Genomic DNA, 24910 nt, shown 5'->3' on the forward strand with positions numbered 1-24910 from the left:
TTCATTGATCCGCCAGGATAGACGCAGATTCAACTACCCCACTCGCCGAGGATCTCCCTTGGACAGTTCCGAGTCTCTTCACACAGACTTCGTATCGAGAGTGGCAGAGCAAAGCGGTTACCCAGGGAGAGGCACATATGCACACTGTGACATGTAGAAGGTTGAGACAAAGGAGCATTTCATCTTCAGGTGCCCTATTTACTATGAGATCCGAGGACGTTCTATTGCCTCTTCAAAGATAGTTATGGGATGTTGGCCCGTTTCCTCTCCTACCCAGACCAACGATGTTTGGCTGGTTTCATTCATGAGATGCTCAGACACCGCGATAGGATACTCCGAGCATGGAGACAGGAGCAAACTTCTCCCTCGACTGATACCTCTCAGAGCTCTATCACGGAGTTCTTTCAGCCAGATTATAGACGCCCACGAGGCGAGACCTCGACATGACCGTGACCCGGAGCTTGTGACCCGACAGCTCAAACAAAGGATTGACTCACAAATCATACTTGGGGACATCCCCTCCTTGTTTAGGGTCGAAGCCCAACCGACGGGGGTCACAGTGGCCTTGGTTAGACGCAGAGCTACGACCAAGAGACGTACCAAGACAGCACCCTTGAGGGGGCGACAGCGTTCTATTACTGACCTCATGCCTCCACTTCCACAACCCCATTCATCCTGATGTCCTGCTCCTGGCAATGATGCCGACGATGATGCTTATCTAGTCGAGATATGAGTATTGTACTTAGGACTTAGTATTGCCTTTTGCATTTTTTTGCATTCTGCATTGGTGTGGATGCTCGTTTAGTAGCTCCACTACTACAGCTCATTGTATCAAGTTTTTCACAGTCTCATAGACCCATCAATCTTCTGAAGACTTTAATAAACTTTCTTTTTTTCTTTCTAATGAACTTTTTCTTGTTTTCTTTCTCGTGAGTGTGTGTTGTTTTTTCTCAGTTGTTGCTCCACATCGCTACACTTCTCACACCTAGCTACGCCATTTCACTAAGCGAAACACAAGCAACATATAGAAGGCACAAGATGTATATAAAAGGCACAAGATGTATGGTTCTTCTAATCAAATCACAATCAATAACTATTTGCTAACCGAAAAAGAGACTCCTTTTTTAAAAACTCATTTTAAAACAAGTGAGTACGAGTACTCGTGAGCATTGCCTTCAAATTGGTTCTATCAAAGGAAAACAATTGTCCAGATGAATGAATGATTAATTCGCAACACATGTGATGGAAGCCTGTGTATAGGAAAGTTCGAATGATTTGAAAACTTTGTGTGTGTGTGTGTGTGTGTGTGTGTGTGTGTGTGTGTGTGTGTGTGTGTGTGTGTGTGTGTGTGTGTGTGTGAGAGAGAGAGAGAGAGAGAGAGAGATTCTTAAAAAAAGAAGTGTGTGTAAGTGAGTGTGAGAGAAAGGGACAACCAAAATAGAAGGGGGCCCACTTGGCAACAAAGTGTGTGGAACACTTTTAAACAAAAAGTTACTAGAGCGATGCCTGGAAGGCAGTTCTAACAAAATGGTTTTAATAAAATCATATGAAACCACTAACAATGAAGTCTTCAAGGTAATCAAAAGAATTCATATTGTGTGCCATGATGGGATACCTATCATGGTAAGCCAATTGGTGGAGTGGTGGTCCAAAAGTTGTGATACTTTGGTAAACTTTGTCATAGTTGACAATTGAGTAGAGTCGGTGGAATTTCAATTGTAAATGGAGGTGACATTTGCAATGCGCAGTACTACAAACTCCCAACCCATGGGGGCAATTCAATGTGTTTGAAAGATGTGTGGGAATATGGATATGGCCAAGGACAATTCATTCCCAATCTCCAAACCTTTTGATATCGAGCACATGGCTGACCAAGCATCATCACATGCCGGCACACAAACAATTGCTCACGACCAAAATTCTTGGATTGGATACCTTGCTTGACTTGGTCGAAGGTGGGCACGGCACGATGAAGATATAAACTAGAATTTTAATTTTGCACTCGAGCTAGGCTTTAGGCAAGGAATGCATTCTACTCGTCAATTTAAAGGCTCACTATATTTTACACGATTTGTGACTCAGAAGTCCATTTTTGAATACCACAATGGTTCCATGATGACTTTTTTCTTATCCCAATCTCTTGATTTTGTGTTATATTTAACACGATTTGTGATTGTCAAGTCCATTTTTGGAATACCATAAGAGTTCACGGGTAGGAGATGAAGAATCCTTATTCGTACTCCTTTTTGCTTATGGGGTGGAAGACCATTGCCTGCGCCACACTTTGCTGGCACCAGGCACCTCCTAGCAGCCAAACTCCCCATTAGTTGGTTCATAACATAACAGACAACAGTAGATTACAAACCACACCATGATCTCTGATGGACAAGTTTCCAAACATTTGAAATGTTTAGCTCATGGATTTCTAAAGCCCAAATTGAGTGAATGCTCTGCACTTTCATGTTGTATCAGAGGAAAGTTGGACTATGTATTTCATACTTAACATAATTTTTCCACAGAGGTAAATTTCTCTGACTTACCGATTCTTGCTTCTACTCACAATAGGAATATTTATCAAATGAAACTATCTGTGTAACTCTAAATTTAGTAGCCCGCATACTTCAAATCTTACATTACCAGAGAGCTCTGGAAGAAATATGTGTTGAGGCCTTTTCTGAAAGGCAATTCAAATGAATGATCTAATGTACAGACCTTCGGCCACTTAGCTTTGTGGCACTACAATATGTGCACTTCAGGCACAACTTCCAGCATACCAATTCACTTGTGTGAATATCAAGAAACACTAACTTACTTCAATACTCCTAAAAGATATTCCTGAATGAATGTAGGAAACGAGGCACGGAAAACAGCTACAACAAATCCGTGCACAACAAGACTAGATGAGGACATACAGGAACAATGGCATCTTCATTGGGATGATTCATTGGTCCGAAGTTGTGAGATGTCTCAGAGAATTATTTAAGGCATTGATCGCGAGTCTGGCACCAACAAAATTCTTATTCCTCATACCACCAGCAGGCACGTTAAGCAATGGTTCTAAAACCTGCTCCACTGCTTGTCTTTGTATGTCCATTTCCTCTATCACAGTTGCCTGGGCATGCTTACATGTCTTCTCATCTGAAAAGGCAAGTGTCCATCTCCCATCCACAAGGCGTCTCACACGGGAGCTTCCAGTCCCCATCTTCCCAACATCTGAACTTGGATAATGAGGCGAACGAATTCTCAGGTGAAGCCATTTCGGATGATCATCGTCTACTTTGGGCTGGAAAAAATAGGTGGCAACAGAAGTATGCTAAGAAGATGAATATAATAAGCCTTTGGCTACCATTTGCAAAGAAGATACAAAAACAACTGAACATACGTTTGATCCTGCCAAGGCCGCAATGACACGGATAACCCCCCTACGAGGTTTTAAGGGAACATCCTCTGCTAGCAGCAACCACCCAGCAGTGCCTTTTGAAAAGACCAACAAATACACTGATCGCTCTTTCCCCCTCTCAAAGGCTATTCTGCAAGGAATTGCATCACCTGGAGCTGCGATACATACAAACACTTGTCAAGACTTTGGACACCACAGAATTTGATACTCCAAAAGCACAAGTCATTCCTCTCTCTCTCTCTCTCTCTCTCTCTCACACACACACACACACATACACACACACAAACACACACACATTTTTTTTTGGGTGAAATCCAGTTGTCATTATATTATTAAAAATGTCCCAAAGAAAGGGACAACCAGGTACAAAACATCAGAAGACATCAATTCAGCTGTATATTACAAGCAGCGGTCCCTAGATATGGAACATGCAATTACAATGTAAGAAAATCTCATTGTATGAAAGTAGGTAGGATAATCTATCTGACGAGCATGTAGGCCATCAAAAAATGATTGCCTCAGTGACATACCGAAAGAAACTAGGAGAAAGTGGGATCCCCAAAGACTCTATGATTGCGATCTTTACATAGAGTCCAGAGCCCCCAATAACAAACCCATGTGAAAAAAAGGTCAAATCCCTGCCCCTGTGGATGGATTCCAAATAGCTCACACACACACACTCTTTTTTTTGTTTGTGAAATCCATGTATTTCTATATTACAAGAAGCACTCCCCAAAGAGGGAACATGCAATTAATTACATACCTCAGAAGAAATCAATATAAGCCAAGTAGACAGACGAATCTATCTGACGAACACAAGAGTTAATCATAAAAGGATTCCCTGAGTGACATCCAGAAAAAGTGAAACTTGGAGAAAGTGGAATCCTGAATAGCCAAAAGAGTTTGCCAAAGAAAGCAGTAGGAAATCTGGCTCAGGGACGTTGCTGTAGTAGAAACAGAAAGTCACAAGTGATATGGCAATGATAGAAGAGATGAAGCAAGCATTCCCTCCACACAAACACACACATTTTTTTTGGTGAAATCTAGTTGTCACTATTTTACAAGAAACAGTCCCGAAGAAAGGGACTATCAGCTACAAGCATCGAAGATGTCATTATATGACAAGAAGGCAGTATAATCAAGATCCCCCGAGCATGTAAGCTATCATAAGACGATTGTCTCAGAGATGCTCGAAAGAACTGATATTTGGCAAGAGAAGGATCACCAAAGACTCGATCATTGCAGTCATTCCATAGAGTCCATAGTGCCCAATAATGAACCCAGTAAAACAGAAGATCAGATCCCTGCCGCATAGGATGAAAGCCAAACAACCAAAAATTCCTGCCAAAAGATGCACTGGGGAAACGAGCTTGTAGCCGCACGGGACTCTGGGAGTGCCAAAATAGATGAGGCATGGACTCCCGTATAGACAGACATCGTCGACAAGAGGCAGGAGCAATATGACAATGAGCCAAGAGCTTTCCAAAAGGAAGAACTGCAAGTATAACCCGCCATAAAAAGAACATCTGTCGAAGAGGATCCCAAATGTGCCGCAATCTTGTCCGCCACCACTGAGAGGAGCGCGTCATAGACTAGATGAGATTAGCACGAGAAGAAACCCAAGGGGAAGGTAGCAAAATCCGATACAAAGATGCCACTCTGATGTCAGCTAATGGTAGTGCACGGCAAGCACGATCGTCTGATTGAGAACCCAGTCTTTGAGGCGATCATGAATCTGAAGACGAGATACTGGCTGAAAATCACAAAGCATTTGTGATAATAAATGCCATAAAGGCCTATAATGCTGTCCCAAAGCATACTGTCAGACAGCTGCCCGAAAAGACAACCATACCAGTTATATCTAGCACATCTTCCACATGGCAAATACTTTTAGACAAAAGAAAATATGAGCAGGCGAGGTTCTTCTAAGGCCAAAGGAGGTGTAAAGACCTTTGACCGATGAAGACTCTTAGTACGCAGAGAGTTGCCTGCAAGAGTGTCCCTGCCATTCCATTTAAAATGGGAGAGTAGGTGCTCCCAATCAGCAATCAAATGAGATACAAATGGGGGCATCCCTTAACCCTACCTTCAATGTGACCCAAAAGGAAATCCCAATGAGTGGGGTGCTAGTTACCAAAAACAAGTGCAAAAGCAAATGTCGCATCATGAAAATCTATGGCTGATCACCCTGCATGAATTGCAACAGCATTTTTCCTTTGTGAGCAAGAACATGCATGTGAATATTAAGGATATTCAATCCCCCATGCATTTTAGACAAGCAGAGGTGATCCACTCACTGATAGCAGCCTAAGGGACTCCCGTATAGACAGACATCGTCGACAAGTGGCAGGAGCAATATGACAATGAGCCAAGAGCTTTCCAAAAGGAAGAACTGCAAGTATAACCCGCCATAAAAAGAACATTTGTCGAAGAGGATCCCAAATGTGCCGCAATCTTGTCCGCCACCACTGAGAGGAGCGCGTCATAGACTAAATGACATTAGCAGAGGTGATCCACTCACTGATAGCAGCCTAAGGGACTCCCGTATAGACAGACATCGTCGACAAGTGGCAGGAGCAATATGACAATAAGCCAAGAGCTTTCCAAAAGGAAGAACTGCAAGTATAACCCGCCATAAAAAGAACATCTGTCGAAGAGGATCCCAAATGTGCCACAATCTTGTCCGCCACCACTGAGAGGAGCGCGTCATAGACTAAATGAGATTAGCACGAGAAGAAACCCAAGGGGAAGGTAGCAAAATCCGATACAAAGATGCCACTTTGATGTCAGCTAATGGTAGTGCACGGCAAGCACGATCGTCTGATTGAGAACTCAGTCTTTGAGGCGATCATGAATCTGAAGACGAGGTACTGGCTGGAAATCACAAAGCATTTGTGATAATAAATGCCATAAAGGCCTATAATGCTGTCCCAAAGCATACTGTCAGACAGCTGCCCGAAAAGACAACCATACCAGTTGTATCTAGCACATCTTCCACATGGCAAATACTTTTAGACAAAAGAAAATATGAGCAGGCGAGGTTCGTCTAAGGCCAAAGGAGGTGTAAAGACCTTTGACCGATGAAGACTCTTAGTACGCAGAGAGTTGCCTGCAAGAGTGTCCCTGCCATTCCATTTAAAATGGGAGAGTAGGTGCTCCCAATCAGCAATCAAACGAGATACAAATGGGGGCATCCCTTAACCCTACCTTCAATGTGACCCAAAAGGAAATCCCAATGAGTGGGGTGCTAGTTACCAAAAGCTGGAAAAGACAAGTGCAAAAGCAAATGTCGCATCATGAAAATCTATGGCTGATCACCCTGCATGAATTGCAACAGCATTTTTCCTTTGTGAGCAAGAACATGCATGTGAATATTAAGGATATTCAATCCCCCATGAAATTTAGACGAGCAGAGGTGATCCACTCACTGATAGCAGCCTAAGGGCTTTCCGACAAAAGTGTGATCTCAAGAAAAGCTCTATGATAGTTGACGGAAAGCAGGAGATATCTTGCTTTGCAAACATTGCAAAGGCAGATAAAACTGAATATAGGCAACCAGAATTGATTGAACTATTCGTTGCGAACATGCAAAGGCCATGTTGCCAACTTCCAGTATTCTTCTTAAGCATGTCATGCACCAAGTCCATTTGCTGGCGACGTGTAACCATCCACCCCAAAGGGTAACCAAGATGCCGTACCAGCTGCGTGGGTAAAACAATATCCCTAGGCCATAGTATATGATGCCAAACTCTCTCATGAAGAGGCAAAAGTTTGGATTTCTGAAAATTAACATGTATACCAGCAGCAAGACCATGATAAAGCATGCATGACACAGTAAAGGTCCCTTTCAGAATTCCGAGGTAAGAAAAAGGTATCATCAGCATATGCTTGTGCAATTAATGGTCAGCTATCATGTATCTCCAGACCATGCAAGGCACCTATGTTTAGAAAATGACCCATGTACTGCAGCATGGGATATGTAGCTATGGCGCATGCGCGCACACAAAAAATAATTAACAAGGCTTTTCCTAAAGAGTGGCAAACTAGCAAAATAGTCTCCATGTTAAAATGTAAAGCTTTTAGCCATAAAAATGTAAAGATTTACAGAACCACCACGGTAGACAGCCTGAATGCAAACATTATGGTACAAATCTAGAGTAAAGGGTAGAAAGCAATGGTGTCAAAACTGTTTTTTCCTTTTTTTAAATGGTGTCAGATGGTTCATGAGACAATCTCAACATCATGTAGCTATCCTATGCAAGTATGTGTAAATGCTGTGTGGTGAGGCTAGAGTGGTATAGACTACAGTATAGATTAGGGAAAATCTTGGGCACATGGGAACCAACCCTAACCCTAATCTCTAATTTCCCTAACCCCATGTGTTTTCAGTCATTTTTATAGAGTTGCACATTGTAGCTTGCATTGTATGCTCCTCCCTCTCTCCCTTTCTATCGCACAATCCAACACATATAGCCATCATAGGCAAGTTTCAGGCCTAAGCATCCACAATTGACACAAACCATAGAAAGAGGAGAAAAGGGCAAGAACAAAGCACTACTGTTGTGTCGCAGGCTTCAAGAAAGCACAGAACACAGTCCCCTATTATGGATGTGAATAATAAGGCTGGGAATCTCCCAAGATTTGAGAAAAGCTACCTGGGTTATATGTGAGTAATATTAGCTTAACTAGCAACGCAACTAGTATATGTCTCAAATTCAAATGAGAAGGTTGCTATATGCAGTGATATCCGTGACAAACAAGGATGCCCTTCTCGACAACTCTATTTGGTTTGTTCATTATCAACAGACTGGATGAATTACTCGGAACACACTGTGGGATAGAGTTTCAGATTGCAGGCTACATGCTCCTTTCAGTGCTTTAGGTGAATGATGTGGTTCTATTGGCGTCACTTCAAAAGACACTTGGAGTGAGTTCTGCCAGAATTCTTGTATGTGCGCCAAGATAAAGACCATAAGCATTGGGACATGATATAAACAAGCCACAAATCTTTAATTTTTTTCCACACAGCATACTCTATTTAATGCTTGGAAAACAATACAAAATCAAAGGGAAAGCCAGCTGTCTTCCAGCCTTCATGGGATCATGTCTCAATACCTATCGTGACCCAAAATAAGGTGCCAGCAACCAGTGTGATGGACTGTACAACCGGAGAATTCCTCAATCTGTGAGAATGTAGGAGATGCCTACAGGCCAAACCTTCCAAGAGTGCTGATCCATTGTTGTATTCCTGGAGGCCTCTATACGATGTCCAACAAAAGAGCGGCAGCAGGTCTCACTTACGAGATGATGATGAGCAAGCACTATCAGATCCCCTGTGCTGAAGGACAACTCCACAAGCAAAGGCAGTTCGTCTCCTGAACTATCCCTCCTCATCTGTTCAACCAGGGGCCCAATAGAAGTCTGCCATCTCTGCTCATCTGTTTCAACCAGGGGACCAATAGTAAGTCCATTGTCCAACACTTGCCAGAAGAATTACGAGACCTTCCATGCTGGAGACAGACTTGGCTTTTATTGTATTTGGTTTTCTTCAGTGTCATAGACCCTTTAATAAACTTTGTTCCTTTCTTAATTTCTCCGGATCAGTCACAATAGCCTCATGTTTTTCCTGTATGATGTTTTATGAGGTTTTCACAGGATCTTGTCCTGATTCTCTGTATTTGGTCATACTCAATAGGAGTTCACTTTTTCCCCAAAAAGAAATAAAGGAAGGAGTGCTTAGATCAGATCTCATGTATTATTTGACTCTTAACTTGACAAGCAACACTTACTTGACTACTGTAGACAAAGATCGACCTGGGACCTCAGGGTCAAAGTGATGGAGAGTGGGGCCTCTTGCAGAGAGCCTCCACCTCCTCTTGACATAAGAGGTCCAATCCATGAGAATCCATGAGTGGACCAATCCTATGAATCCATGAGTGGCACCAACTTCATCAGAGGAAGCCACATGTACATGATTCTTGGCCAATGGACAATTGAACTTTCACCTCAAAGTAGGGATGACTGCTTGCAACATCACTAATGACCTCACGACAAGACTTTGGACTGATGACATGGACTTCCACATGTCACATGCTGATGTGGCATGATGACAAGGCATGCTGGCATGGCACTCTGACATTGCAAGTCCCCAAACCACGGCATGTTAGGTACCAATAGAAAGCTCTCAGTGAGGGCGCCTGCTTTGGGACCTGAACAAGAACCTGATGAAGAAATTATCACCTTCACTGTCGACCTTACCTACACAAAGATGCCTTGCCTTTACTTTAAGAATTTTGCAAGGCCTTTAGATTGTAGACTCATCCTGCGCTGACAAACTTATTGTATCGGAAGTTTTTCTCAAACACAGCATTTCTGTCCTCCTTGGTGCATTGCCACCCGTGAGTGTGTTGGGCTCCTTCTATTATTGGCTTCATTTTTCCAATAGCACTTGAAAACATGAATGTAGTGGAATCCCCTAGCTGAGCTGTCACACTTTGGTTGGCTACTAGCTGTTGGACATTAAAAGCAACATGTGACATCGTTCAAAGCTAGGAGCATTGGTTCACAGCAAGCAAAATAGTGGAGACCAAGTTCGCAATAAAAATCTCGGCAGAGAAGTAAATGGATATGAAGCAGGACAAGAGGACTAGGCTAGCTCAATATTGAAAGCTACATCACATATAAGAGGAAATTTTAAACACAGATTGATCCAATGAAATAAGACTGCTTACTCAAATCTATCTCGATATCTCTTTTGACAGCTGTTAGCTGCATACCAGACCTTCCCGTCCTCACCCTCTCAGCCTGGTCCTTGGGCGGGCTTAATTGTGGACTATCTGGTATAGTACTTTCCACCGCCAAATTTCGGAGTTGACAAAGAATGACAAAGACCTGACTTTGAGAAAACATGTATTAGCATTCAAGCTCTACTCCCAAAACTAAAAAGGCAGCATGCCTACCAGAAGGATTCCTCCACCATCCCTTATATCTGGGAAAAAGATGGCTGGAACAGAAAACCTACGCTAAACCATCAAAAAATAAGAAGATGAGGGGGAAGAATTTATCTCATTGAACACCTTCACATTTGCTTGCACTCTTTCTCCGACAAAGGAAGACGATGCATCACCTAACAAAAGAATTAGCACAATGAGTCTCAAGGAGGCCAACTGCAGGATTGCAACAAATACATTTGCCATCTGCAAGACATTAAAAACGAGTGATGAATGTAAAGAATAGTGTCACCATTTGCGATGGTGTGTGTGGGATTTGGCCAAAGGACAAATGAGCTATCCTTTTTTAGAGCTGGTGTCTCTAATGCTGTGAATCAGACACATCATTATAAAAAGAATGTCAAATCGATCTCATAATCATCAAAATCTAGCTACATACTTTTCCTACTAACCATGAAGACAATGATCATACCCTTTTTGCACACTTTCCACTCCTCAACCAGCAGTGTGGGAATTAAGTCACACCAGCAATCTCTGATTTCTGCAATAAGATCATCCTGAGCTGCTGCATAGGCTTGCTGTCACACAATCATGGACTTCATTTGTTAATACAAAAGTCTATTAAAGCAATGAGGAGAATAGTTGAAGTGCCTAACACACCCCTTTTGCGCCGGGTTTCCTTTAGAAGACTTCAATAAAACTTTCTTTCTTTCTTTGTTTCAGGTTAACACTTGCATTTACGCCTCTAACTATAATCATATAGTATAGAAGCCTGATGCAACAAAATAAAACATATTCAAAGTCTAGTAACAACTTAACAATTAACAATAAACTAAATGCTTTTATAAAAAAAATTAAAAAAAGCAATAAACTAAATGCTGTCTGTAATGTAGTTTTCAAATTCCCCATAGGTCACAAGATCACATTAAATTGCACCATGAGCACTTTTTGAATGAAAAGGGCCAAGATCAAGCTGAATTTTGGTGTGTTCAACACTGTCCTATAACAAGAAAGCTCAGAATCGAGATCAAGCTGAATTTTGGTTTGTTCAACACTGTCCTATAACAAGAAAGCTCAATTCTTCAAACGGCTAAGTTTCTTCTAGAAATGTGAGCTATAGACTCGTTTGCCAAGATAACCCACCACCAATCTTTAGACTGTTTGTACATATAGATACGCACATAGTTTTCAATACAACCCCTTGCTAACATATCACTCATACCTTTTTTAACGCTTTCAAGTACAACACCAGAGTTTATACCTGACCAACTTCAATTCCCACCATATTACTATCAGTTCTAATTAGCAACTACAGGTCATGATTTAAACAAGTTATATGGTTTCCCGTTAAAGTCAAGGAATCCAGAGCATTCTTTTTTTAACAACCAAAAGGTACCTTTACAGTGGCAGATCTGCATCTTAAACCAACAATTACATTGGCAGCATAAACTTGAAAGATATGATCTGCATCCTAAACCAACAATTACATTGGCAACATAAACTTTAAAATATAAAGAAAATGTCATCAGTTGAACAGATCCCTGAGCTCCAGATCACAACAAAAAGGTGCCGAAACAATCAAATTTTTGAAAGGCCAGATTCAGCCAAGGCATGGCCTTTTAAGGTATAATACTCAAGCATTCCTACATTAAGTATGGATGCTCAGAAAACGAATCATATACTTTGCAAAAACTTACATTCAGCATGTAAAGGTGATGATCTCGCAATTTTTGTTCATGGTAAGGCAAAAGCTGCCGCAGTAACCACCCTGTATGCCACAGTGCTTCTGCACATGGAGGAGGCCTACGACAAAGAAGTCTCATCAAAGCATCCAACACCTGACAATAAATTCATGTCATTAGCTTACAAACCATTAAAGCTACAAACCTGGGCCAAACCTGGGCCAAAAACTCCTCAGTGAGAGAGTCATGATTACATGCCTGATACCTGTTCCTTCGTGAACTAAGCTTTCCAGCTTCACTCCCAAAAACAGGCTCATGAATGTTATTCTGAGACATTTCCCAAATTCCAACAAATGTTATCAAGCAACCTTGATGCCTTCACTCCCAAGCAGCCTACCCTATCATTATAATACTAAGCTGTAACAATGATAATTCTGGATGTGACACAGATCTTTCACAAATACTAAGCTGTAACTATGATAATTATGGGTCTGACACAGATCTTTCACAAACACATTTTTGGGCTGTTGTTACCTCAATCTTCTCAATTGACAGCTCTAGCAAAGAAAACTGCAGAAGAAACGTGTATTCTTGCAGCAACAATGGATATAAAAGTGAAAGAGATTTTTATTGATTTGTTCATGCTTTTCAGACACCTCTCAGAGTAGGATCACAGAGTTCTTCCCATCAAGTGACATTGATCGTCCAGTCTCTAGCCGCAGACGTGACAGAGACCCCAACCCGACGACCGCAGCACGACACACAAGACATCGAGGGGACACACAGATCACTCTAGGGAACCTCTTTTCATTGTTTAGACCCGGGATACGCCCCACAGGAGTCACGGTGGCTCTGATCTTGCTTCGAGCCTCATCTAGGAGACCGAGATGCACGGCACCCTAGACGGGCGCCAACGTCCCATCACCGGCTATGCACCAGCCAAGGCGACATGACATACGGAGGATTCTGCTCCGCTCCAATCCTTTTCTTTTCATTGTTACATCCAGATGTATTTGATTATGTATGATGATGATGCTCATTTCAGTAGCTCCACCCTTACTCTGATTTGTATCAGGTTTTCTTTCAGTCTCATAGACCCATCGGTCTTTCGAAGACTCTAATAAAATTTCTTTCTTTCTTTCTTTCTTTCTTTCTTTCTTTCTAACTCAATTAACAGTTCTAGAAGCAAGCACAAAAAATACCACAAATCAATACTGTGAGCACATATAAAACATACATTGTCGTCTTCTGCCACATTTGAACACAAAATTTTTTGGTTGGACTCATCACCACTGCAGCTTGCTTCTTCACATGTAGCACGAACATCTGCTTCTTGTTCCTCTGCCTGAACAATAAACAAGGTTGTCATTCTTTTCAGTGAACAAGAGCAGCAAACAGCATTAAACCCCAAAGGAGAAAAGGATATCCATTTCCAAAATGATAGTTGTGTTAGCTAAGAAGATAATTTAAACATGTCATCCAGTTTACTGGCAAGGCTTTGCAGTCTCTCTTCAAAAGCATCATTACGTGCAAAGATCTTTAAAGAGATTCCAAGTATATTCACACAACTCTGGAGCATGTCACTCTTGTTTGCATCTTTGTTCTACTTCTAAATTGCCCTAGAACTAATCTCAAACTTGTAAAAATTATTGCACACAAAAACAGACCAATGGAGGAAGCATTGAACATTGCCATAGGACAACTAAACCAAAAAAAAAATTGCTACGTGAAAACCTCATGCCTATATGGTCACACAGAAGAAATCTTCTTTTTTGTTAAACAGAAAAAAGGAACTTCTATTAATGCTTGATAGAAACCACCTTAAATATCAGCAAAACCAAACGTACGGATCAAGGTTAAAAAAAACAAAAGCCGCCTAGAGGGGCCAACATGTTTCTTGAGCTTCCAGCAAACTGCCTAAAGCCTTTGGAACAGGGGCTAACAACCACAATGGCCGACTATACGACCAACAGATGCCTCTCTCTATGAGAATATAGAAGAAGCCTGCAAGCCATGCCTTGCAAAAGCGCGCATGCCTTCCGCCAATCATTCTCCAGAGTCTCATGCTCCCAAATAATATGTGCAGTGTAGATGATGTCCTACCGAATGACAACTAAAGTGGCCGCTGGGGTAGTTTGCTGGCCTCTCATCACCCAACTGTAGCGAGCGACCCAAGCAGTGATGCAAGCCACTGTCTCCCACAAGCTATCCTCTGTCTGGGAGGAACTGCCTCATGTGCCTCGATCCTGGTCACTGTCTATCCATGAATCCGAAAAGATGGCGCGGTGCCTCCGCACCATCCCCCAAGTGACATGCACTAGGTACTCGCCACTATCCTTAGAGCTGCTGACCAAACCCTCTATGCTGCCGGGCATCCCCAAAGGCAATAAGGAATCTGTAGTACAGCACAGGCATCTGTCATCCATCCTCGTATGCTCCAACCAGGGGCCAATGGGTAAGCCCCCATGTGCTGCCATCTAGAAGAAACTGGAAATCTTTCGTGGTAGCAAGCTGGACCAGAGGCGCGACCGGAACCCGGGGAATGATCTCTCTGGGGACCTCCTGCTCGACCCAATGTTGCTCCCTCAAGGGAGTCCATGCTACCGCCTCCAATTGCAAACGAAAACCTATACGGGTTGTGTTCGAGAAGCAAGCCACCTCCTCCACCATGAGAGAGTACCCTACTCGAGCAGGCCAGAACCGCTCCCCTGGATCCCACTAAACGTCTCTAAGAGGACGCCCCTCCCATAACCATAGGCGCCAGTGTGCTCCCTCCCTGTCCGAGAGGAACGTATCTAGGACAATGGTCCAATTCTTGAGCAGCCGTCCCACAATCTTGATCCTCTGCCAAGTAAGCCCATCCTCGTCCCACTCCAGCTCTGCAAGCAAAAGGCCTCCCTTTGCTACTCTGTAGAACCTATGCTGGAAGCGGCAAAGAGACTGCTTGAGGAACTGTACCCTAAGAGACACTCCTGTCTGTGAAAACCGCCCAGACCAACAGTGTAGAGTCCAGGTGGTGCTCAGTCCCTCCCACCAAGAGTCTAGTATCAATGCATCTATCTCATCCGCCTTGGCCCCATCTCCTCTGATGTGTGACAGTGCCTGGTCTATGTCCTCCTCCTCTATAGGAAGCTGCCTCCAAGTCCCAAAGTAGTGCGCCAAGTCACTATCCCACTGTGCCCAATTGATATGCGTCCGTTGACCAAGCATGCGCCCCTCTGGATCTCGAACCTCTAGGTGCCATACGTGCCATAGCAATGGTTGCCTATCGAACTCCTCCCTGCACCAAGCGACAAGCGCTTCCAACTCTAAAAAAGCTTCTCATCAGAAGGGAGCCCTTTCCTATGAGAGGTGCAAACGAGAAAATCCCTGTATGGGAGGTGTTCATGGGTTATCCACATTGCATTGGGAGTTTCCAAGGCTCCGAGCCTGGAGTGAGACCTCACACTATCAACTTGCCTAGGAAGACTCTGCATCACCGGATCAATGATGCCGAGGCCCCCCTAGGCTAGTGGAGGACCTTTTAAAGTTTGGTGACCATTGGACACATAAATGTATGGTATGAGCATACTGATGCACAATCTTTTGACAATAATGCACCATCCATGGTTGAAAATGAGAAAAAGTGCATCTTCTACCATACAAATGATGTACAATCCTTGTTAAACTTTTGAGTAAAATTTTATTACTTATTGGAAGATATTTCAAAGTTTCATGACCTTAACATACATGTATGGCATAAGCATGCCGATTCCCAACTCCTTGACAATTGTCTACAATGCATGGTTGAAAATGAGTAATTGTGGATGTCCCACCAAAGAAATGATATACAATAATTATGAATCCTAGTTATGATAAGGATATTACTCATTTGAATTTATTTGCAAAGCTTTGTCACCATTGGACACATATAGCATCCTGATGCACATCACTATCTACCATGCTACTCTAGCTCGGGTGTTTCGAGGTGCCGCCTGAACCTACCCAAAGGAAATTGCGTACCAAACGCCTTAGCTAACCCATGCCTCTGTGAAAACACCAGCAAGATGCAATGTACCAAGCTGTGGCAAGGAGTACCTGGTTCACTAGTAGGGCTCTGCTTGCTAAAGAGAGTTTGGCTGAGCTTCAGTAGAAGATAGCTTGCACCGCACACTCTCCAACACCGGGGCTATCTGTTGCTCTGCGGAGATCTCCAAGTCCACCTAGCACCCAAGATAACATATTGTTTGCCCTGCGGGATCCAATAGAAGCCAAGGACCACCACCCTCAATCTCGAATCTCTTGAACTTCTTCAGTGGCTGTAAGGGAGCCGACTGATTTGGCCCAGTTGATCCCTGCACTCGAAGCCGTACAGTACATGGCCAATGCCCTCCTAATCGCCTCCACGCTCTTTGCAAAGCCCTTCACATAAAGTGAAGTGTCATTTGCAAACTCCGAGTCTACCAGCTCCTCCTCCTGCCAGCGTGGAAGTCTCATTCTTGTGAGGCCCCCGGCCTGAGAGCGCAAAAAGTAGCCCAAGACCTCCGTAACAAAAAGAAACAAGAAAGAGGCGAGGGGGCAGCCCTGCCGAACTGAACAAGAGAGAGGGAAGGCGTCACATGTGTGCCCACCAATGAGCACTTGACTATGATTGCGTGCATAAAGGGCCAAGACTCCTCTAATCCACTTTGTTGGAAAAGCCCAGCCGCTGCATAGTGCCCTCCAAAAACTCCACCCTGTCATACACCTTCTCGAAATCCAAGAGTAGGATAGCGAGAGGCTAGGACGACTCCTAGGCCCAATCAAGCGCCTCCCAAAAAGTGAAGATGTTGTCCAAGATGCTGCGTTCTTGGACGAACCCTATCTGAGTGCCGTGAATGATGTCCACCAGATGTGGCCACATACGCATACTCAAGACCTTAGCTAGGATCTTGTAGGTTGTATCTAGCAGGGATCAAACAAATCCATCCCCTGCTCAAGGCTGAGGAAGAAGGCCGGTGTCGAAGATCTTTTGAAAGGCCCGCCGGAGGGGAGTACAAATGTGCTCCCAGAAGCACTGAAGAAGGTCAGCGGTATCAAGCCATCCTCTCCCGGGCATTTATGCAGACAGAGTGCCTGCAAAGCCTCCGAATGCTCCTGATCGGTAAACAACGTCGCTAGTTGCTTGCTCATGCTTTGTGACACCACTACAATTCCGAGACAACGCACATTGCTAAATAGAAGTAGAATAGATCATATGAGAGTCGCAGCTGTCCACCAGATCCACAACTGACACAGGAATCATAGCCAGCATCAGGAGCAGCCAATCAAGCTGATTGAGCCAAGAAAATGAAAGAAATGAGCAGTGATGAAAGCTCCACCAGGTGACAACTACCAGTTCCATGCATGGCTCTCATGTGGAACAAGGCTGACCCAAGTCTCACCTCTTCCCCAAACAAAGATGAGGTTTGCTATCCACCTGCTGGAGGTTTTGTGCCCTTCCTTGAGCTGCGTTTTCCCACATCAGTTGATGAATAGACTGAGTATTTTGTGGAGTTCTTTCTGCTGTTTAATGTCCTGCATATCTGTGTTATTGTGTGTTCATTTAGAGCGTACTGTTGGGTGCGTTTTGGAAGGAGTCTGCATACATTTTCCACTGCATACAGGTGCTGCAGCAAGCACTTAACATGCTTACAGGCATTCTGGCTCATGTGGAAGGTATCACACAGCTGTCGACAGGAAACATTGATAAACTTATATATCCAGTTTTACAAAAGACAAGATGAAGTGTGTCAAGTACTTCCCAGAGCATAAGTAGAAACTTGAGGCTTCAGCACACAATAAGATGTTGCAAAGCAAACCTAAATTTGAGAACACACAGACAAAATCACAGAGGCTACAAAAAACGTTTATATTAGAAAGAGGGCCACAGCATAGCTTTCATGGTGAAGAGCCTCTACTTCCAATGAGCAGAGAGGGGTAATTCAATCAAGCATCCTCTGACAAAAATATCAACTAAAAATTACTCACAAAAGGAGATGACCCAAACTCCCCCACAATAAAATCTATAACCAGGTCCAGCAGTACTAGTTCTCCTCACCGTGATATTGAAGGTTGTTATATCATTCAGACCCACAGTATCATCAGCTTCACCATTTGGAGGAGAAGAAAAAAGCAATTCCTCGTTTGAAGTGCTGCCCACCAAAGCTTGCTGCAAGTAATCATCCCCCCCACCACCAAAAGAAAAACAAAACAAGACAAAAACATAATATTATCAGACGGTCACCTGAGACCAGTAAAAGGTGTTTACATACACAGCAAAATCATGCATGGAGTGAATTTAGTAACTTAACAGAAATGAATCAGAAATTGAGATTTTGATTACACAGACAGAAATCATGGAATAAATAAGTATACTTTACTCAAAAAGTATGGTTCCAAAATCTGAGTAGACTTAAGGACTGCAGATGTCCAGATGAAGGAAAACCAGCATCTTGAGTGAGACAAGGGACCAACCTTCCCAATTGCATAAGTAGACTATATATATTTTACAGCACTTGTGATCGTACAAGCTCATTTATAAAGGCGTAAAATGATAGAAACAATGTACCTTTTAAACAAGTTACTTAGGAATGTTAGAATAGAATTAGAAATACCCTCCAAATGCTTCTCCTCTCAAGATCACCACAAACGCTGTGCACTCTTCTTGCCCTAATCCTTTCCTGCTCCTGGCCAAGAAGTACCTTTGAACACTTTTACCTCTCAGCATGCTCAAGCCCATCTCCACAATTGTCAGATTCTTCAGTTCAAACACCCTTTTGCTAGAATGTCCATACTGTCATCAGCTTGCATTTGATCCCGTTCTTGCAAAATGCATTGAACAAGAATTTGCTAGGACTCCCTTCCTTAGTGTGTACACATAGATGGATGCAGACATTATTGAACTATGCTCATGAGAGTAGAAACAGTAAATATATATTGCGCCAAAAATGGACAAAACAAAGGTGTGCACAGTGTGCCACCATCTAGCAATTAAGCTGCTGCCTAGATGTGGAGTCCTGGCACTACAAAACCATTCTCCTACCTCCTCCTGGCACCTTCAAAACACTGCCAGCCTGCTTGCTCTCCTAGAGCTTCAGTGGGCTGAGTAGATGCCTTACAAGCAGACGACCTTGCTGTTCTGGTGGACAGCCAATGGTGAGGCATTATTTGCTTCCATTCCTTGACCTCCTTGCTGCTTCCATCTGCAGCCAATCAATGAGGCACGAGGCACCTTGAATCCTGAATCTTTCGACCTCCCTGCTGTTTGTACTGCAGCCCAAACCTGAGGCACCAAAGATCTAACCCTGCAGTGTCCTGCTCTTCACCCTGTAGGCGACGTGCAGACTGGACTGCCTGTTTGTGGCCTTCTCCGCTGCTCCAATCTGCCGCCAATGTGAGGCTCACTCAGAGGGACTGCTGGCCTCCCTGCTGCTCTCCAAGGCAGCTTATGCTGAAGCACAATGGATGAATAATGGGAACCACGGCTTGGGCCCTTTATATAGGGCTGGTGAAAGGGGGAGAGAGTAGTGGAAGAGAGTGAGAGAGAGTGACACTCTAGTGCGGGTGTGAAGAATGATGAGCCACACCACAAACTCAGTTATGTTTTATTAGGATTAGGTTTACCCTATGACTGTCTTAAGACAGTCATAGGTGTCCTATCTTTTAATGAAGGGTTGGCAATGTGCCTTTACCCCAACAACCTCCCACCTAAAGGCCAATGTGCCTAAAGGGGAGAAAAGAATAAAAATTACAGCAATATACAGTTACTGTATACAAGACCATAAAGTAAGAATGGTCTCATCCTAATCCCATGATGTGGCGGCAATGTGCAAACCGCTCTGTAGGCAAGCTCTTAGTGAGCAAATCTGCAGGATTATCATCAGTATGTACTTTCACAAGCTCAAGTCGCTTGTCTTCCAGTACCTCCCTGATGAAATGATATTTCACTTCTATGTGCTTGGTCTTCTGATGAAAGACCGGATTCTTTGCCAACATGATAGCACTCTGACTATCACAATGCAAAACTGGCATATCTCCTATAATGCCCAAATCTCCCACCAGCCGAGTAAGCCATATTGCTTCCTTGCAAGCCTCAGTGGCTGCAACATATTCAGCTTCTGTGGTTGACAGTGCAACGCATTTCTGCAACCGAGACACCCATGATATAGCACCTCCTGCAAATGTGAAAATATAACCGGTAGTAGACTTCCGGTTATCTGCATTCCCTGCATAGTCTGAATCTGTAAAACCATGCACCAATGCATCCTGCCTACCATAGCATATGCACAAGTCTTTGGTACCTTTAAGATACCTCAAGACACCTTTCACTGCTTCCCAATGCCGCTTGCCTGGATTTGCCATATACCTGCTGATGACTCCCACCGCAAAAGCAATATCCGGACGAGTGGCAACCATGGCATACATCAAAGATCCAACTGCAGATGCATACGGAACCTTGGCCATTTCAGCCTTATCATCATCTGATCTGGGGCTGTCCTTACTGCTGAGTTTTAAAGGGGTACTAATAGACTTCCCCCCCTCCATTTTAAATTTCTGCAGTACTTTGTCAATATACTCTTTCTGTGACAGAAACAAAAGTCCCTTGGACCTGTCACGAGTAATACGCATGCCAAGAATATGATTTGCATCACCCAAGTCTTTCATGTCAAAAGACTTATGCAGTTGTTTCTTTAAAGCACTAATCTCATGCTGAGATTTACTGGCAATAAGCATGTCATCCACATATAGAATGAGTAGCATCAAACTGCCATCCTTTGCCCGTTTGGTGTACAAGCAATGATCGGTCTCACACCGATGATACCCTTGGGACTGCATGAAGGCATCAAACTTCTTGTACCACTCCCTTGGCGCCTGCTTGAGTCCATACAAGCTCCTCTTGAGCTTACACACAAGCTGTTCTTTCCCTTTAACAGCATATCCCTCTGGCTGACTCATATAGATCTCATCATGAAGATCTCCGTGAAGAAAAGCTGTCTTCACATCCATCTGACATAAATCCATGTCGTCATGAGCAACAAGAGCTAACACTGCTCTCAAAGTAGTCATCTTGACTACAGGGGAAAAAATCTCATCAAAATCAATGCCCTTTTCCTGCTTAAATCCCTTGGCAACCAATCTGGCCTTATACCGAGGTAAAGCATTTGAATCCACTTTGACTTTGTAAACCCACTTGCATGGCAAAACCTTTCTGCCTGCAGGTAACTGCACCAAGTCCCATGTATCATTCTGAAGTAGGGAGTCCATTTCTAACTGCATGGCTTTCTCCCACTTCTTTTTCTCTGTTCTTCCCATAGCTTCCTTGAAGCTGGAAGGCTCACCACAATCTGTCAGCATGATAAAATCAGCCACATTATTGGCTCCTGGAACAAACCTGGCAGGAGGCCGTTGTGCACGGGTGCTCCTCCTAACAAAATGTTCCGGATTAGGCTGCTGTCCAGCCTGTTCTTCATGCATGACGGGTGGCTGTACCACCATATCTGGCTGTTCTACAGCCCCATCTGTTGGCACATCCAGTGGTGCATCATTGGCTAAATTATCTGGCTGATTTTCAGCCTGTATACCCTCTTGAACAGGGTAATCTGCAGCAGCCTGCTGCTGCATATAAATGGGCATTCTTTGCTGTCCAACATCATCATAAATAACCCTCCTGTATTCCACAGGTTGCACGGGTTCCTTGTGTACACTATCTTCTTTAAAGATGACATCATTGCTGCGTATAATCTTCCGTTTAACGGGATCCCATAACCTGTACCCCATTTCACCTTCGTCACCATAACCCATAAAGATGCATCTGATAGACTTTGGATCCAGTTTGGTGCGTAGATCTTTGCGTACATGAGCAAAGCACTCGCGGCCAAATACACGTAAGTGCTTATATGAGGGTGGCTTGCCAGACCACACCTCCTCTGGCACTTTCAACTCCAAAGCCTTATTTGGTGACCTGTTAATAATGTGAACTGCTGTTTGCACGGCTTCTGCCCAAAAGCCATGGGGTAATGCAGCATAAGACAACATACATCGAACCTTCTCCTGAATAGTTCGATTCATCCGCTCACTTGCACCATTTTGAGATGCATTATGAGGGGCTGTGAGTTCCTGTTTGATGCCCTTAGCTTGGCAAAACTGCACAAAAGCATGTGACACATACTCACCCCCATTATCGGATCTGAGGTATTTCAGCCTACGACCTGTCCGATTCTCAACCTGAGCGACAAACTTCTTGAAAGCATCTAAGGCATCTCCCTTATGCTTCAAGAAATAGACCCACACCTTACGTGTGGCATCATCAATGAAAGTAATAAAATATTTTGCACCCCCTAGTGATAGCTGTGGCATCTCACACAAATCAGTGTGCACTAGATCAAGTGGTGCTCTATTCTGAGGAGTTCTCCTCTTATGAGGAGTGACAGAGTGCTTGCCAAAAATACAATGATCACAAGTAGGCAAATCTGAAAAAGAGAGAGGCGGCAGATAACCCAAACGTGACAGTTCTTGCATTCCTTTAACAGACGTGTCCCAACCGGCTATGCCACAATGAAACCTTTGGCAGCTCGGTTATGGCAACAACATGATTACCCACACTGGAAACATAAAGAGGATAGAAGGTATCACTCTTAAAACCCTCAGCCACTACAGTCTGGCCATCAGTAATCACCCATTTGGAATCCCCAAATGTGGTGTGGTAACCACTGTCATCCAATGAGCCAGTGCTAATCAGATTTTTCTTGATTTGCGGCACATGGCGAACACCATCAAGCATAAATGACTATCCATCAGGAAATACTATCTGTATACTGCCAATCCCTGCAATCTGACATGCATAGTTGTTCCCAAGATGAACAACTCCATGAGTACCTGTGTAGGAAGTAAACCACTCCCTATGAGGAGTAACATGAAAAGAGGCACCTGAATCCAAGAGCCAGGTGTGCATGTCATGGCCATCAATAACCAAAGCATGTGGTATTACAGCAGAAGAGCATAAAACATCATGTATGTCACTGTCACTGTCCTCTGCTGCAACATTCACTGCATCCAAGTCATCTGCCTTGGCCTTGCCTTTGCCTTTGCTTGCATTTCCTGCATCCTTTGTTTCAGCCTTCTTGGCTTTCTGATCCCGTATGAACTTGAAGCACTTCGACTTCACATGTCCCTTCTTGCCACAATAAAAGCATTCAATGTCCTTTTTGCCACGGGACTGACTGCGGGATTTGGACTTACTAGCAGATCTCCCCTTCTGCTGAGTCCTGCCTCTGTCCTGTACCTGCAAAGCATTTGAAGACTTGCTGCCCGCATTATTCTTCCTGCTCATCTCCTCCATAAGGAGAGAGCTCTCTACATCAGCATAAATAAGAGTGGCATTCCGAGTTTGACAGGGTGGTCTTGAAAGTGTCCCAACTCTCAGGGAGGGTACACAGCAAGAAAGTAGCCTTGAACTCCTCATCAAGGTTCAACCCCTGTGCAATCAGCTGTGTAAAGATAGCATTGAACTCACTCAAGTGTGAGGTCATAGCTGTACCTTCCTTCATGCGAAGATCGACCAGCTTCTTCAGCCAATAAACCTTACTGGCTGAGCTCTTTTGGGCATACAATTCTTCTAGTCTTTGCCATAGACCATAAGAGGTCTTTCCAGCCTGTACATTGAACACAAGAGTGTCTGAAATAGTGAGCATGATAGCTGCCCTCGCGGACAAATCAAGCTCTTCCCAGTCATCAACTGCCATGTCAGATGGCTTGACACCCTTCACCCTTATGGGCTTAGCAATCTTCTTTAACAGAAGTACATTCAAGCATTGTTCTGCCCATAATGCATAGTTGTGTGCTCCTTCCAGTTTCTTTATGTTCAGAATTGAAGAATCACCTCCCCCTGATGCCATATCAGATGAGGAAAGTACCTGACTCCCTGGAAGTAAAAAGACTGAATAAAAAAATTCTGATTTCTCAGAAAAAACCTGCTCTATTCAAGAGCCAGAAGCACTCTCAATGGTGCTGTTTTTTACTGTCAGTAAAATCTGCAGCAAAACAGTAAATGACCCTGCAAGTACTGTACCTTCTGACACACTGTACTGTGCTCAAAGAGGCATAAAAACAGTAATTTCAGACTGCTGCAGCTGCTCAACAAGTGCTTAACAGTGCACAATCATCTGACAAAACCACCAACACTGCTGTAAACACTGCTGTACTGACTGTACTGATCACTTCTCCCACCTCAGATGAGGTCTTGCACTGAGTTAAATTTCAGAAACCACTTGACAAACACCCAAAAAACAGTAAATGACCCTTCAGCCTGTCACAAAACCTGCAACAGTAAATGGGATAAATCCCAAGCAATCACCCTTATACCAAGGGGAGAAAATGCATCTGAAGATCTCTGTCAGTAACCCAAGTGCTATTAGACAAAGTCTGGGCAAAAGCCCCTTGATCTGACACCTGAATCAAGTGGAGAACACCTCAACACTGAGATAGCATGCAATATGAAAATCTCTCTGACACTTGTACCTGACAATACACAAATCACAAAGTACAAACACCAAGAAGAAAATCTTTTGAGCACTGTCAACGATGGGCAGTTAGGGACCGAGTAAACTCGATGCGCCCTGACCAAGCGTGGCTCAACTGAGATTTTCAAAGTGCGTACAAAGAACGTGACCTGCAACAAATGTCACCAAATGCACTGCGGAAACAAAGCAAATGTGTGCTCCCTGGCTACACACTGCCTCAAGGCATATACTGCAAACACATCCAGGCAAAAGCCCTTTGAAATGGTCACCCAAAACTGAGAATTGCACTCAGTAAATGCATAGAAGCTTCTGCAAAACAAGCATCTGACCTTCCTGAAAGACCAGTAACTGCGCAAACAC

General features: G+C 43.6%; 1 protein-coding gene across 3 annotated transcripts in view; it reads right to left on the reverse strand.

Annotated features, from left to right (window-relative positions):
- Positions 1 to 2529: 2529 nt before the first annotated feature.
- The window catches only part of LOC147900542 (CLEC16A-like protein), a 71715-nt gene continuing 49334 nt past the window's right edge, over positions 2530 to 24910 (reverse strand). For all 3 annotated transcript variants that reach the window (XM_087376900.1, XM_087376899.1, XM_087376898.1), the window contains exons 15-24: positions 18091 to 18201; positions 13270 to 13377; positions 12291 to 12359; positions 12048 to 12188; positions 10823 to 10928; positions 10643 to 10717; positions 10477 to 10526; positions 10132 to 10291; positions 3383 to 3555; positions 2530 to 3283 (exon numbers count right to left, since the gene is read on the reverse strand). In XM_087376900.1, the coding sequence (XP_087233026.1) occupies positions 2942 to 3283; positions 3383 to 3555; positions 10132 to 10291; positions 10477 to 10526; positions 10643 to 10717; positions 10823 to 10928; positions 12048 to 12188; positions 12291 to 12359; positions 13270 to 13377; positions 18091 to 18201 (1335 nt within the window). In that variant the 3' untranslated portion in view covers positions 2530 to 2941. The remainder of the gene's footprint in view (positions 3284 to 3382; positions 3556 to 10131; positions 10292 to 10476; positions 10527 to 10642; positions 10718 to 10822; positions 10929 to 12047; positions 12189 to 12290; positions 12360 to 13269; positions 13378 to 18090; positions 18202 to 24910) is intronic.

Source organism: Dipteris shenzhenensis, chromosome 7 (assembly GCF_047967505.1).
Source record: "Dipteris shenzhenensis isolate YYH24624 ecotype China chromosome 7, Dip_SZ_1.0, whole genome shotgun sequence".
Taxonomy (NCBI): Eukaryota; Viridiplantae; Streptophyta; class Polypodiopsida; order Gleicheniales; family Dipteridaceae; genus Dipteris; species Dipteris shenzhenensis.